This window comes from Elephantulus edwardii, unplaced genomic scaffold, assembly GCF_000299155.1.
Source record: "Elephantulus edwardii isolate Elephantulus edwardi_28Jun2011 unplaced genomic scaffold, EleEdw1.0 scaffold00005, whole genome shotgun sequence".
Taxonomy (NCBI): Eukaryota; Metazoa; Chordata; class Mammalia; order Macroscelidea; family Macroscelididae; genus Elephantulus; species Elephantulus edwardii.
The window spans coordinates 26,345,458-26,359,158 of NW_006399755.1; the positions used below are offsets into that span (position 1 = coordinate 26,345,458).

Sequence of the window (13,701 nt, forward strand, 5' to 3'; positions counted from 1 at the left end):
TATATAAAATTTTATTTAATCTGTAAACTCATGAAATTGGCTTTGTTTTATGAGTCCTCACTCATAAACCAAAGCAAAAAAGGGAATATAGTAACACAATTAGTACATGGAAACAGAGTATGTGGTGCTCTGGTGGCCCAGTGGCAAGAAGCTGCACTGCAATCCCAAAGGAACACGGTTCAAATCCACCCGTTGGGAGAAGGATGGGCAATCTCCTCCTATGTGATTGTCTCTGAAAACCCACCAGAGGGTCAGCTATGGGTCAGTTCCAATTCTATGATACACAACAACAACAACAGTCACACTGACAACAAATTGAAAATGTTCTTATTTTGAGTGCAATTATATCTTCAGAGATGGTTAGGTTCTCTACATAGCATATGAGGTTTAAAATCACTTGAAAAACAAAACTCTTTCACAGAATCTCTCTTCTAGTATCTCATCCAACCACTGATGCTTTGAGCACTGGAAGAGGTAGTTGATTTGCAATGTGTGCTATGTTAAATGGCAAACACACAGTTTTAAAAACAGTAAAATCATGGCCAAGCACAATGCTTGGAATGCTCTGGTTCAGAGAATTGCACACTGACCAAAACAAGGTCAGGCTCTTACCCTACAAATCCAACCGAGTGACTAGCCAGAAGCTAGATTCTAAACAGCCATTTCTCCATCATCAAACCAGAACAGCTAAGCTGACATAGGTTCAATGCTCAACATTATGGGATTTGAACTAAGGTTTATCTTACTTGGAAGTCTTCATTTTCTCTCACATTTCATTTGGATTAACACTAAAAATTTTTGTAAGTAAGCCAAATAAATATAACTTCACTCGTTAAAATCTCAACAAATTGGATGTTTACACATATATGAGCATAAAAACACTCCCTTTTCTCTCTCACAGAAGAACAGTTTACATAAGGGAAAACTAACGATTCTCAATGATGAGTTGCCACGATGAGAGAGACCGATCAAGGACACTGAAAAACAGGGATCTAAGTGGGTGGGTGCCTCTCCCCACATTTTCAAGGGTCCAGTTTTTCCCTTTTCATGGTCAAATTAAAATAAAGAAAAATCCAAGGTGTTTGCTGTTCTTGTAAAGAAACATTTATTCCCTTTCAATGGATTAGAATATATGGGAAGGATGACAAGTTTTGCTAATCAGATATTGGGAGGTATACACCTGCCAGATGGTCGGTTAATGAAAACATTGAAGGGATCTGTTTTAAATGAGTATTTACTTGTTTATATGTGAAATCGCATATGATGGAAGCAGCTGACATAGCCAAACACATTACCATGCCCACAAAGGACTCAACATTTGGCTGAGTGCAGGGCCCTGAGCTCCATGGAGACACAGGTCAAGCTATTGAAATTCCACACCACACTGCTTCCCAATTCCTGCTCCCAAAGAACTTGCGTTAGAGGAATTCCACTGAATGTCAATCATTTGACATATAATGAGCACAGGTGAAAAGCATAAAGTTAAGCAAGAAAATCTGTCTCCTATACATTTTAAGACATCATTACAGGTACCAGTCAAAACAGTCTTTCTTGGTTGCTGGGGAAAGCAGCTATTTGTTTAATGAAGGGATGGATTAAAACAAGGTGACCTGCCTTCCACCCAAAATACCACTGACATTTATAATTTATGCATTGATGGAACAGAAAATGCAAAAGCAAGCTTTCTTGCAAAATATTTACAGTATTATCAACATTTTATGGCATGCATGGAAACATCAATTTTCAAAAAGGCTTTTTATTTTTCAAGCAACAACACAAGGACAAAAGAGAAAACAAAAAACCCCAAACAACAACAAACTCCTACATAATTCTACAGTGCTTGACCCACATAGCAGATTATCTTTTTTCACAAAAAATGCTTCCTTAACTGAGAAAACATATTCTGACAATCAGTGACATGTTGGGTTCCTGCTACTATAGCTCCCATTAGTTTTAGCTAGGCATTTTCACTAACTGCACTGCTGAAATCTTTAACAACTTTCTTCTTCTTTTTCAAAAGTATCATCATGGATGCTGTCAACAGTGATAACACTTAAATTGCATGGTAAACTTTAAGGCAAGTGTGGGCTCCTTTTAAAAGATGTCAAGGGAAGCTTATGGAATTCACGTTTACACATCTGAGAAAGAAGTTATCCAAACCCCAGCTTGCCTCACCTCAAAGGTGAACATTTTTGCCACCTATCCTCGGTGTCTATTATTCTAGGTAAGAACAAAACACCCTTAACACTTTTAAGAAATGACTGAAAAATGAATTAAAATATTACCTAGATGAATGAATTGTATGACTGATGGTCACCACATAGCCAGCTCCTCCAACATCTAGGTATGGGCCAGTCAGAGAGATCAAGCCTGGATTAGCCACAGCATGGAGGTACCTAAAAGAGACCAAAGGAAATCATGTCATTTTAAGGTTTACATCTCAGTATATTTCAAAGAAAAGTAAGCTTGCAACTCTGAAAAATACTGTTATTGATTGTATCTGTTACATCACAGTTAAAAAATGTGTTTCTCTTTATAACTGGCTGTGGCATCAACACAGGAAACTATGAAAATCTGAAATTCCCTCTAAAAAGACTGAGGAAAGGGACAAGAAGAAGAGTCCATTCATGAGTGACCCAGTTACATAGCAGCACAAAACTAGAAATTCTATTTTTATGCCCAAGTCAATACACCTCACCTGGCATGCTTTTGTTTCTGAAAATCAGCATGGAAAAAAGAAGTAAAAGAATGCATTTGGTGCTTACATGAGTTCATTTTTCACAGGTCACACATAAAATATATAATTTGATGTCATGATCATCTGCAGGGAAATTAAATATACCCACTGTGGGAACATTATACAAGAGGAAGGAATCAAACTGACCATTAAGAACTGAAATGGTCACATGGAAAGCATTTCAATCTCAAGATTTCACTAAAGAGATAAAAGCATGGCTGTCAGAGGAAACCCACAGAATTATTATTAATGCCACACTAAAACCAAAACACAAAAACAAACTTCAAAAACATATTTTCCCTAATAGAAAAATACTTCCCTTATTACACGAGTGCCTGAAATTGCCTGATTGTCCGTATCATGTCTTTCTAGTATTTAGGGGAGAATCTTTGACAAAGAAAGCCCCTAAAAACTCACCATTGTCTCCTAGTGGGATCAAATGCTTTGTCCATGAGGGAACCAGGATAAATTCTGAGGACGCCATTGGGTGTTGCTATGTAACGACGGACAATGTAAGTGTTCAGGCTACTCATTTCCATTTGTGTCATCCATTCATCTGTGACGTGGCTGGTAGCCATTACTTCATTTCTGACAGAGAACTGGGAAACAAAGGGAGACATAGCAGGGATCCTTTAAGACTCACATGAAAAGAGAGTGGGCTGCTGGCAGGGCTTCCCAAAGCTCCCTTGCAGAGAAGCCAAGCCCAATTACTTCTTAAAAACCTTTCCACAGCAGATGGATGTGGCCTAACTTGGTGAAAACAAAAGCTCACTGAAACAAGAGTCAGTTGATATGTGATTACTCAATTATTTGTCCTAGCTAAGTTTTCTCCTTCTAAGAGGAAAACCCCTAAAGTGAAGTGCATTCAACTACAAAAGGGAAAAAGACAGCTAAATCTTTGCTCCTTAAACTTCATCATATTTATTTCAACAGAGACTTGTGGATACTTTACTTCTTTCCCCTGGGAAAAAAAGGGGCGGGAAAGTTCCCCTTGTCTCCAAAGCACAACCCCCTACCTTGGAAGCCCCAGTGCATCTGAAATCTGAAAGAGATCTTCAGCTGGCCCCCAGGGCTTCTTAATCCATCAGAAAGGTCATCGCTGACCAGCTTTCTAGGGCCAGGACCGCTTTTCTGGCTCTCCAGCTGAGAGGCACAGATCCCAGAGGCTGACTCCTCACTTCAAAGGATTGTAGCCAGCAGCCCCCTCCTGGCTGGTGTGGGGGAGATATTAGAAATGGGGCCCCAGGCCAGCACTCACTTTGAGTCCCGGGTTAGCAATGAGGCGGGTGTTGTCACTGAGGTAGGCCGTGTAGTGTTCCACCATGCGCTTTGTCTCAGGCTGGCTGAGGTGTTCATAGGGGGAGGAAAAGCTGCCAGCAGACAGCATGACAGTTGGACTTTCTGAAAGAGAAGCAAACAAAGCAGGTCTGAGAGCACGGACACCTCATCTCTGGCTTGAACAAAAGTGTCAGTAAGGCGCTGCCAGTCAGTCGTGGGTCGGGTGGGGTGGGTGGCTTAGCATCTTCTACAAGCAAAACCAAGAGCTTGACACTGAGAAGATCTTAAACTGGAAAAAGCCACACTCCCCCCTTGCAGGAAGCTTAGGGGTCATAAGAATGAACTAGACAAAATGCACATACACATGAGTAGAAGCGCCTGAAATAGCAAACGTTTAAAAAGACCTTAAATCAGCATGTAATATGAGAGCTCCTGTGGCTTAGTGGTAAGGAGTTGCCCTCTCACTCTGAAGGCACGTGGTTCGAATCCACCAGCTGCTCTACAGGAGGAAGGTGGTCAATCAACTCTAGAGTGATTTATTGCCTCTGAAAAACTTGCTGACCCTCCAGGTATGAGTTGGTTCTGATTTGATGGCATATAACAATAACAACTAAAAGCCAGGGAGTTCTGGTGGCCTAGTCCATGGGAGTTGCACTTATAATCTGAAAGGGTGCCTCTTTGGTGGTCCAATCCACTAGTAGCTCCAAATAACTTCCAACTAGTTTCTCCAAGGGAGAAAGATGGGCAGTCACCTACCATGGGATTTATAGCCTCTGAAAACCTCTTGGAGGGTCAACTATTAGTTGGTTTTGACTAGAAGATAATTACTTTTTTTGCTATTTAAATCGTAAGCTCTACAATTGCCTCATACGTCTGTGAAAGTTGGAGACTGGAAAATGAAGACTGAGGAAAAACTGATGCCTTCGAATCATGGTCTTGGTGGAAAATACGGCTATACCATGGACTTCCAAAGGAACTGTCTTGGTAGATCTGCTGGAGTGAAGTGCTCTGCTGGAGTGCTCCCTCGCAGAGAAGATGACAAGACTTTGTCACATATTTTGGTTACTTGTCAGGAGGGGGCTAGTCCATCCCTGGAGAAAGATACCATGCTTGGAAAAATTGTGCTGTTGTTAGGGGCCACTGAGTCTATTATGACTCCCAGTGACACTACGAACAATTGGCCTGAATCTTAACCTATCTGGTGCCATCCTCATCATCTCTGATATATCTGAGCCCACTATTATGGTCACCATGTCAGTCCTTCTTGTTGAGGGTCTTCTTTTCTTTCACTGACCCTCCACCTTTCTAAGCATGATGCCTTTTTCCAAGGTCTAGCCCTTCCTAACAACATGTCCAAAATACGTGAGACGGAGTTTTACCATTCTTGCTTCAAAAGAGCACCCTGGTTACACTTTTTTCCAAGACATAGTTGTTTGTTCTTTTGACAGTCTATTGCCAGGTCTTCAGTACTCTTCTCCAACATCACAACTCAAAGGCACTGATTATTCTTCTATCATCCTTAGTCCCTGTCCAATTTTTAGATGCATAACACATCACTTAAAAGCACATGGTTTGAATCAAATGCACCTTAGTCTTTAAGTTTACATCACGTTTCCTTAACAATGTAGAGTGTCCGTGAAAAGAGGAAGAGCCTCAATGAGGTGGACTGACCGCTGTAACAATGGCTCAAACACAGAGTCACTGCAAGGATGAAGCAGGGTTGAGCAGGGTTTCAGGCGGCTGTACATGGGATTGCTATGAGTTAGAGCTGACTTGATTAGTATCTAATATCACTTGTTGGAATCAAGGAAGCAGAATGAAATGGAACTTTGCCATTTTGTGGCTGTGTGTTATTGGGTAGTGGCTGTGTGTTATTGGGTAAGCTTTAATGTATTATTATCCTCATGGGCAAAGCAGGAAAAATAAGGACTCACATTTAGAGGTACAGTGAAGATTAGAATGTAAGTTAAAACGTATATAGCAAATGAGTCAATAAATGCAACAACGCTTTATGAGAAAACGTGGCTCAATAAGTATTAATTATGAGTGTTCACATTTGTAGAATTACTTAGGAAGAAGAAAAGATGAACAGTGGAATAAATGTCAACAATGAAATACAAAAATCACTCTCACAGATGGGGCAGCTTAACATGGCATAAACAAACGCTTGTGAAAATACAGTAGTCTGTGACTGAATTAATATTGTTGGGTCTATTGTCTATCTAAGAGGGAAACAGTAGCTCTTTCATTAAGGCAGAAATTGCCACAATAAATTAAACAAAGCTTTACCTCTTTGCTTTTGAAATGTTCTACGGTGGAATTTGATCGAAGTAAGTTTTAATATGCTTGGAAAATACTTTGCTATGCCCTATTTCATTGAAATATTTGCATCCATTCTTATTCCTTTTGCTGGTTCTAATTGATAATGCCTTGCTTCCTTGCACCTCAGTTATGTTTGACTAGACATTATATTTAAAAATGTTTTTATAGGAATGGCGTGGGACCTAAGGGAAGAGCATCTTGTTCCAGAGAAGATTATAGCTTAATTCTGTCAAATGCCACACCTCTAGGGTAGATAAGACAAGGTGCTGAGATGGTTAACTCTTCTTAGAAAAGAGCTAGGCTCTGCATGGTGTGACTTTAGTATTCAACTAATCCTTGACCATTTTATTTCTTGTTTAATGCTTGAGGCTCCCTGGGCCACTCGGACACTAGGACTTCCAAATCAGGGCTCATTATCTTATCTTAATAGAGCTCTGATGGTCTAGTGGTAAGGAGATGCATTATCAACCCAAAGGTACATGTTTCAAATCCACCAGCTGTTCAACAGGAATAAGATGGGCAATCTTCACCCTTGTGATTTACTGCCTCTGAAAACTCACTGGAGAGTCAGCTATGAGTTAGTCACCCAACAGCAACAACTCATCCGAGTGATACAGTCCTTAAACAAAAAGTCAAGGGACTGCCATCTTTTTAGAGTATAATTATCGAGGTGCACTTTTATTACCAACTGAACCTGGACTACCCTTAATGACCTCTGACCTCTCTCTTTCATCCCAGGGCTCCTCTGCCCAATAGGTAGGTGAGTGGACTGGAGTGGTAGACTGAGGTCTCAGTGACGATCTAGACATAGGCCTGAGGTTGGCTAGGGGTCCTGAAACCTGTCAATTAATCATGTGTAAAGGTTTTGGGGGTCCCGGACTGCATTTTTTCGTGCATACTCTATAAGGCAGTGCTGGCCAATCAAAATACTGTGTAATAACCCACAAACATAATTTTACATTTTCTAGAAGCCATATATAAAAGCAAAAAGAAACAGGTTAAATGAAATATATATTATGGAGTCCAATATATCCAAAATATTAACACATTTTAACATGAAATCAATATGAAAACACTAAGTACTCAGTCTCTGAAATCTAATGTGTAGTTTATATTTCCAGGACATCTTAATTTCAAGTAGCTACACGTCAAGTGCTTTGTAACCACATGTGTAGAGCAGCGCCCACACTGGACAACTCAGCTGTGAGGGATTATTAGCAGGAAGTAAAGAAACCTGGGCCCGGGGTTTCTTTCCTCCAAGAAAAATTGTGGTTCCTCACGGTTTTAAATTTCAAAACAGTGACCTCATTTTCACCAGCAACAGTGTTTTAGTTTGCTCACATAGCACTTAAAAGAGGGTCATGCATTAGCTCTTCAGCAAGCATTTCTTAAAAATAGGAAATTATGGCAAGAAGCTGCACTGCAATCCCAGAGGTATGCAGTTCGAATCCACCAGATGCTGTCCTGGAGAAGGAGGGGAAATCTTCTGTGCCAGTTAGATTCGATTTGATGGTACACACAAAAAATATAATAAAATTTAAAAAAAAATTTTAAAAAATTAGGAAGTTAAAGGACATACATAACCTTTTGTACAAAATCCCAAAACAGACAAGTGCAAATTCTGCCTGCCTTTGAATGACACTGCCTGTATTGATGGCACATGCCATAGAAGAGACCACTTAGCCCAGCTAGCTCTTCTCAGAGGGAATTTGAAAGAGGAACGCAAACCTAAGTAGATTCCTTATCGTCTCAGTTCTGCTCAGCTTACCAGTACAAAGGAGGCTACATGTTTTTTAAATATTGCCCACACTAGACACAAATGCATACGATGTGTTCGGCACAAAAGCATTCAAAACATCCAACAGTAGAAGCAGTAATATGGAGAATGAGTCAAATCTAAGCTTTCTTACCTTGGGAAGATGATTTATCTTTGGCAAACCCAACATGTCAACACATGATGAATGTAAAACACCTGGCATAATAAGTATAAATCTTTTGCTTTCTTTGAATTATTTCTTTATTTCTTAAGTTCTTTTGAAGACGGGAACCTGTGGTGAATACTCTCTACTATTAATGCACTATACAGATTTCTTTGGGTCCCTTTACTGTTTCTTGAACTCCCCCAACTCTAATACCTTTATACCTTTGTGCATGCCTCTAAGAACTGTCTCTGGATTACTGCTACCTCTATGTCCTGCCCTAGCAGAAAGCTCAAAGGGACTAAGGATAAAAACGCAGTTCTCTTCCTTTAGTCTGGACAGATCTGCAATGCAGTTTGCACTCCTAAGCCCCCTCTTCAGGCTGATGTTGGAACTTCACCTTAAATCAACCATGCTTCCTGCCCTTACTTCCTTGGTGGTGGTTTCTGAGAGCTATAAATCAATGCCACACTGATCCTCTCCTCAGCATCTGCCAGAGAAACTAACCTAAGATAAGGCTTTAAATCTTCTTTTCACATTTTCATCTCTAAACCACCTAGCATTGCTGGCATTTTTCCTTTTAAATTCAAACTAATATTTGTAGTGTGCTTCTATGATTAAAAAGGCTGTGGTTGTATAGTGCCAGGCTACCAAAAGGCTGATGGTTTGAATCCACTGGACACTGTGGTAGAAGAACAGGCATCTATGTGCTTAGAGATTTACAGCTTTGGAAACCCGACAGAAGGTCGCTACGTGCCAGAAACGACTTGGTGGTAGTGGGCTTGGAGTGGTGGTGATTCAGCTGCAATGTTATCACTTTAGATGCAAGACATCTGTGTTTGAATTCTAGCTGCTACATCTCATGTACAGCCACCATGTCTTTAGTGTTGCTGCTCTGAAGCTGAACAGGTCACTGGCATTTTCAGAGTATGATGGACCAGGAAGGAAGGCCTGGCGATTTACTTCTGAACATCAGTTAGTGAAAACTGTGGGTCAATAGGGTCTGATCTGCAACCAATCATGAGTACGTACAGGATCACTCACCACTGTGCATGGTCTCCCTGAGAGCTAGAGGCCAACTTGGCACACGTCGGAGCAGAGACTATGACAAAGGCAGGCAAGAGGTGAAGACACTTTACCTAGAGTTGCCAGCTGTTTGAAGTGGAGGCAAGCACTCGGTTGGCCCAGGAGGTCCAGGCGATGGTACAGCAGTTTGCTACTGGGCACTGTGTTGAGGTTCTTCAGTTGTCTGACAGGTATTTCTGGTTGTATCACCACAATACACAGAATAAAGGAAGTATCTTGGACCTGAAAAAAGCAAGAGAGGATTTCTAATACAGAAAGTGATACCATGGGGGTGAGGCAGACTCTGCCGACATTATTTTCTACTGTTTCTGTCTTCAGAACTTAAGGGAATGGTCAGTTAGCATTTGATGAATGAGCAGAAGACATGAAGATGAGGCGATGCAAAACGTCTTGGGAAAATTTATAGTGTTTTCCTTTCTGGCTGAGTGAAATTAATGTATGTAAGAGAAACTCCTGGAGCAAGTAAAAGAATTAAAAACTAGTCTCTTTGAAATAGTGAACTCAGCTTATTTCTTCTTGCTGAGGGTAATGGACAGAACCTAGAACATGACATAAGACTACAATACTGATTTTCTTTTTGGTTTTCAAATATATTTAAAAAGACATCATTAATTTTTACAATAAATGTGCTGAAAGTGACCCGTTGGCCTGCTCACTTATATGGATATAAATATATATAAATATAAAAGATAAATATATATGAATGCATATAGACCAATGAAGAGTAGTGGTTCCCAGGGGCTGGCTGGAAAGGTGAGTGGGGACTATTGCTTATTGGGTACTGAATTTCTATCTTGTAAAAGTTTTTGGAAATAGTCATGATGATTGTACTATATCGTGAATTTAATGACTATTACTGAATTGTACACTTAACAAAGGTTAAAATGGCTAATATTATATGTTATTAATATTGTACCACAATAAAATAAGAAATGCAATAAAGATGAGTATCTCTATTATTTTGTATATATTTTAAAGGATGAACAGAATCTATTTAAAAGACGGAATGTAAAGAAATGAAGGGGAAGGGAGCTCTAGTGGCCTAGTGGCAAGAAGCTGCACTGCAATCCCAGAGGTTCGCGGTTCAAATACACCAGACACTCTGCTGGAGAAGGAAGGGCAATCTCCTCCTGTACCAGTCAGATCTGATTTGACGGTACACACACAAAAATAATAAAATAAAATTAAAGAAAAATGAGGGAGAAAATGACTAAGTCAAAGCTGGAAAAACCCCCACAACTAACCCCCAAAACAAACAAAAAAACCAAAACTCTCAAAATACATAGAAAACAAACACACCCCAAACCTCAAACTCATTGGAACTGAGTTAGAACCATCTCATAGCTGATCCTCTGGCGGGTTTCTGTGGCTGTAAGTCACAGGGGAGGAGAGAGTTCATTGTTCTCCCTTAGGGCTGCTGGTGGATTGGAACCACAGAAGCACCACCTATGGGTTAGCCACCAGAGCTCTCAGTGTCTGAAAACGCAGATAGGAAAATGTGCCTCTTGGTCAAGAAATTTTCATGTAGGCAGGTTACAGTTAAGTGCAATATAGAGTTGATAAGGGCCGGTGCAGAATCTTTAAACAGAGGAGAGATACACATCTTTCTTGAGCTGTTTTCAAGTATTGCTGCCAAGGATATGCAAATGGACTAGCAAATATAATCTGCATCTTCCAACCAAGTTAGTAAGTGAGAGTGTTCTGAAATGGCATTTACTATTTCATTTCTTCCTGGCTCATACAGTTAACCTTTGGAATTTATGTTTTCTTTTCTTTTGAATTTATGCTTTCTGTCACATGTCACAAGGAATCCAAACCAAAAAATTCTGCCAGAATGGCCAGGATATAACTTTTAAATGGAATTTGCTTTGTAAGAGGAAAAAAAATTATCCCAAGAATTTAATGCATAAATAATCCTTAGGTGGAGAGATCTTTCTAGTGTGTTCCTGGGTAACACAACTAGGCGGTCAGCTCAGCTGCTCATCAAAAGGTTGGCAGATCAAGTCAACCCAGAGGAGACTTGGAAGACAAGCCACTTCTGAAAACTCAATATCTGAAAACCTTAGAGGGCCCTGGTCTGCTCTGAGACATGTAACGTTGCCATGAGTCAGAACTGATTTGATGACAAGGATTTTGTGCTTGTTAAATTTTGTTCTTAATTCGGGGGGTGGGGGAGTCTTTATATTAAGGAACTATGATGTCCCTAAAAGGGTTCTCTATAGCTGAAAAGAAGCCTATTTCTGCAGCTTGCACATGGTATCTATGAGAGCCAGGCCTCTGTAAAACCGGGACATTCAAATATCTTCTACAGTCAATAATTCCATCAGTCACATAAGCTGCAAATGCTCGAATATGGACCAGAGTTAAACAGTGAGAGGTTCACTTCTTACAGTTCAAACATAATCTCTCAAGTTATACTTAAATTAGTTTGGTCAAATAATCCATCACTACCTGGTTAAAACGTGGACACTAAGCAGCTTGGTTAATTCTCAGCTGAAGCCAGTTGCTCTTTGGGAGAAGGATGGGCAATTTTCTCCTGTGAAAATTACTGCCTCTGAAAACCTGCTAGAGGGTCAGCTCTGCGTTGGTGCCAGGTAAGTGGCACACAATAATGACATCACATTCAGAGGAAGGGACCACTTTATTCAAAAGAACATTATGGTGTTTACTTTTCTTTCTCTCCAAAGTAACTCATCCATTTCTGTCAAGTTGGTAGGACTCACAGCTGACACTCCAGAGGGAATAGGAGACAGTATATCTCAAGGAAAGAGATTGCCCATTCTTTTCCCTTTGATAGAGGCACTGGTGAATTCAAACTGTCACAAAAATAGTTACTCTTCTTGCTGGGTTATAAGAATCTTTTTCATTTTAATCTCATTATTTATTACCCCTTTATTTTTAACTTAAGGCCCTCTGGTGCTGCTTCCTGTGTATCAAGTATGGAGATGCTAACTTAAAAATCAGCAGTTTGAATCCACCAGTTCCTCTGTGGAAGACAAAAGGGGCTGTACATCCCCCATCAAGATGTACAATCTTGGCAACCTGATGGAGGGTCACCATTAGTTGGAATACACTTGATGACAGAGGGTGTAATGATGGTTTGGTCATTTTAATTAAACAGTGATTTGCCTGATTATTTGAGAACTCTGAGAAAGCTAACACTTCCCCTGGATTGCATTTGTGGTGGTGGATGTTGATTGTCATCAAGTCACGCATGAGTCATAGCGACTCGATGAACAAAAGACCTGATACCTTCCATAACTATCATAATTTTTCCAAGTTCATAGAGTTTTCAGAGGCATAGTGGATGCCACTCCTGCTTTGAAACTTGTTTTACAACTGGGAGCTCCACAAAACACTGCCCACATTGGGAAACCGTTCTGGTATTTTAACACCCCAATGGCACAATGTCCAGCATCACAGCAAACCCAGCACAGTGACAAAGAGTGATATACAAAGTGGAGGAGTGTTCCTCAAGATATAACAGCAGGAGTGGCATCCACTCTGAAATAGCTTGCCTCTGGAAACCCTATGACCCCAGAGAAAGGACAAAAGTTAACAAGTGCCCAGGTCTTTCATTCATAGGGTCGCTATGAGTCACTTACGACTCCACTTAACAACAACAACAACAACAGTCTCATTTAGCAGTGGTTAAGTATCATCAAGTTGAATATAACTGAGAGTAAGCTTTGCACAAAAGACCTGGACTCTGTTGTGTAACTAACATAATTTCTGTACATTTATAGAGTTTAGAGAGTTTGTAGAGTACCCAGAGGCATCTAGTTTAGGAAGTGGATGCCACTCCTGCTTCCCAGCATAAATCAATCTGGAAGCTCATCTAAACATTATACATAATGGGCAACCATTATGGCATTTGGCAAGACTATGGAACAGCGTGGAGCATCACAGCAATACCAAGTTGTTCAGTTCAGCAAACAGAGAAAAGATTGCTGTGTCATTTAAAGAATATTCATTAGAAAATTAATAAATTTAATCCAGCAGGATTTTAAAGCCTCACCCATGAACAGACATCCACCCTTGGCCAAAGGCTCAAGGACACCCCACTCTTGGGAGGACAAGAGCAGTAACACACACCAAACATGACCCAAAAAAACCCTTCCCTTATGTGACCAATGTGACCTCCATCAAGATCTAGTCTCCAGGCTCCAGCCTGCCAACTAGGGAGATTTAAAAGCCACACCCTCAAGCAGACCTCCACGTTTGGCCAAAGGCTCAAGGACACCTGCATTTGTGAGTGAGTTCTTTTGTGTGGCTTTTTGCTTTATTGTTGTTATTGTTATGTGCTATCAAGTCACCTGTGACTCATAGCACCCTATGTACACAGCTCTGAACCCTGCT

General features: G+C 40.4%; 1 protein-coding gene across 1 annotated transcript in view; it reads right to left on the bottom strand.

Annotated features, from left to right (window-relative positions):
• The window catches only part of CACHD1 (cache domain containing 1), a 358,380-nt gene that overhangs the window by 32,758 nt on the left and 311,921 nt on the right, over positions 1 to 13,701 (bottom strand). Inside the window, exons 13-16 of the mRNA XM_006879767.1 lie at positions 9,396 to 9,564; positions 3,996 to 4,138; positions 3,155 to 3,336; positions 2,286 to 2,396 (exon numbers count right to left, since the gene is read on the bottom strand). Of these exons, the coding sequence (XP_006879829.1) occupies positions 2,286 to 2,396; positions 3,155 to 3,336; positions 3,996 to 4,138; positions 9,396 to 9,564 (605 nt within the window). The remainder of the gene's footprint in view (positions 1 to 2,285; positions 2,397 to 3,154; positions 3,337 to 3,995; positions 4,139 to 9,395; positions 9,565 to 13,701) is intronic.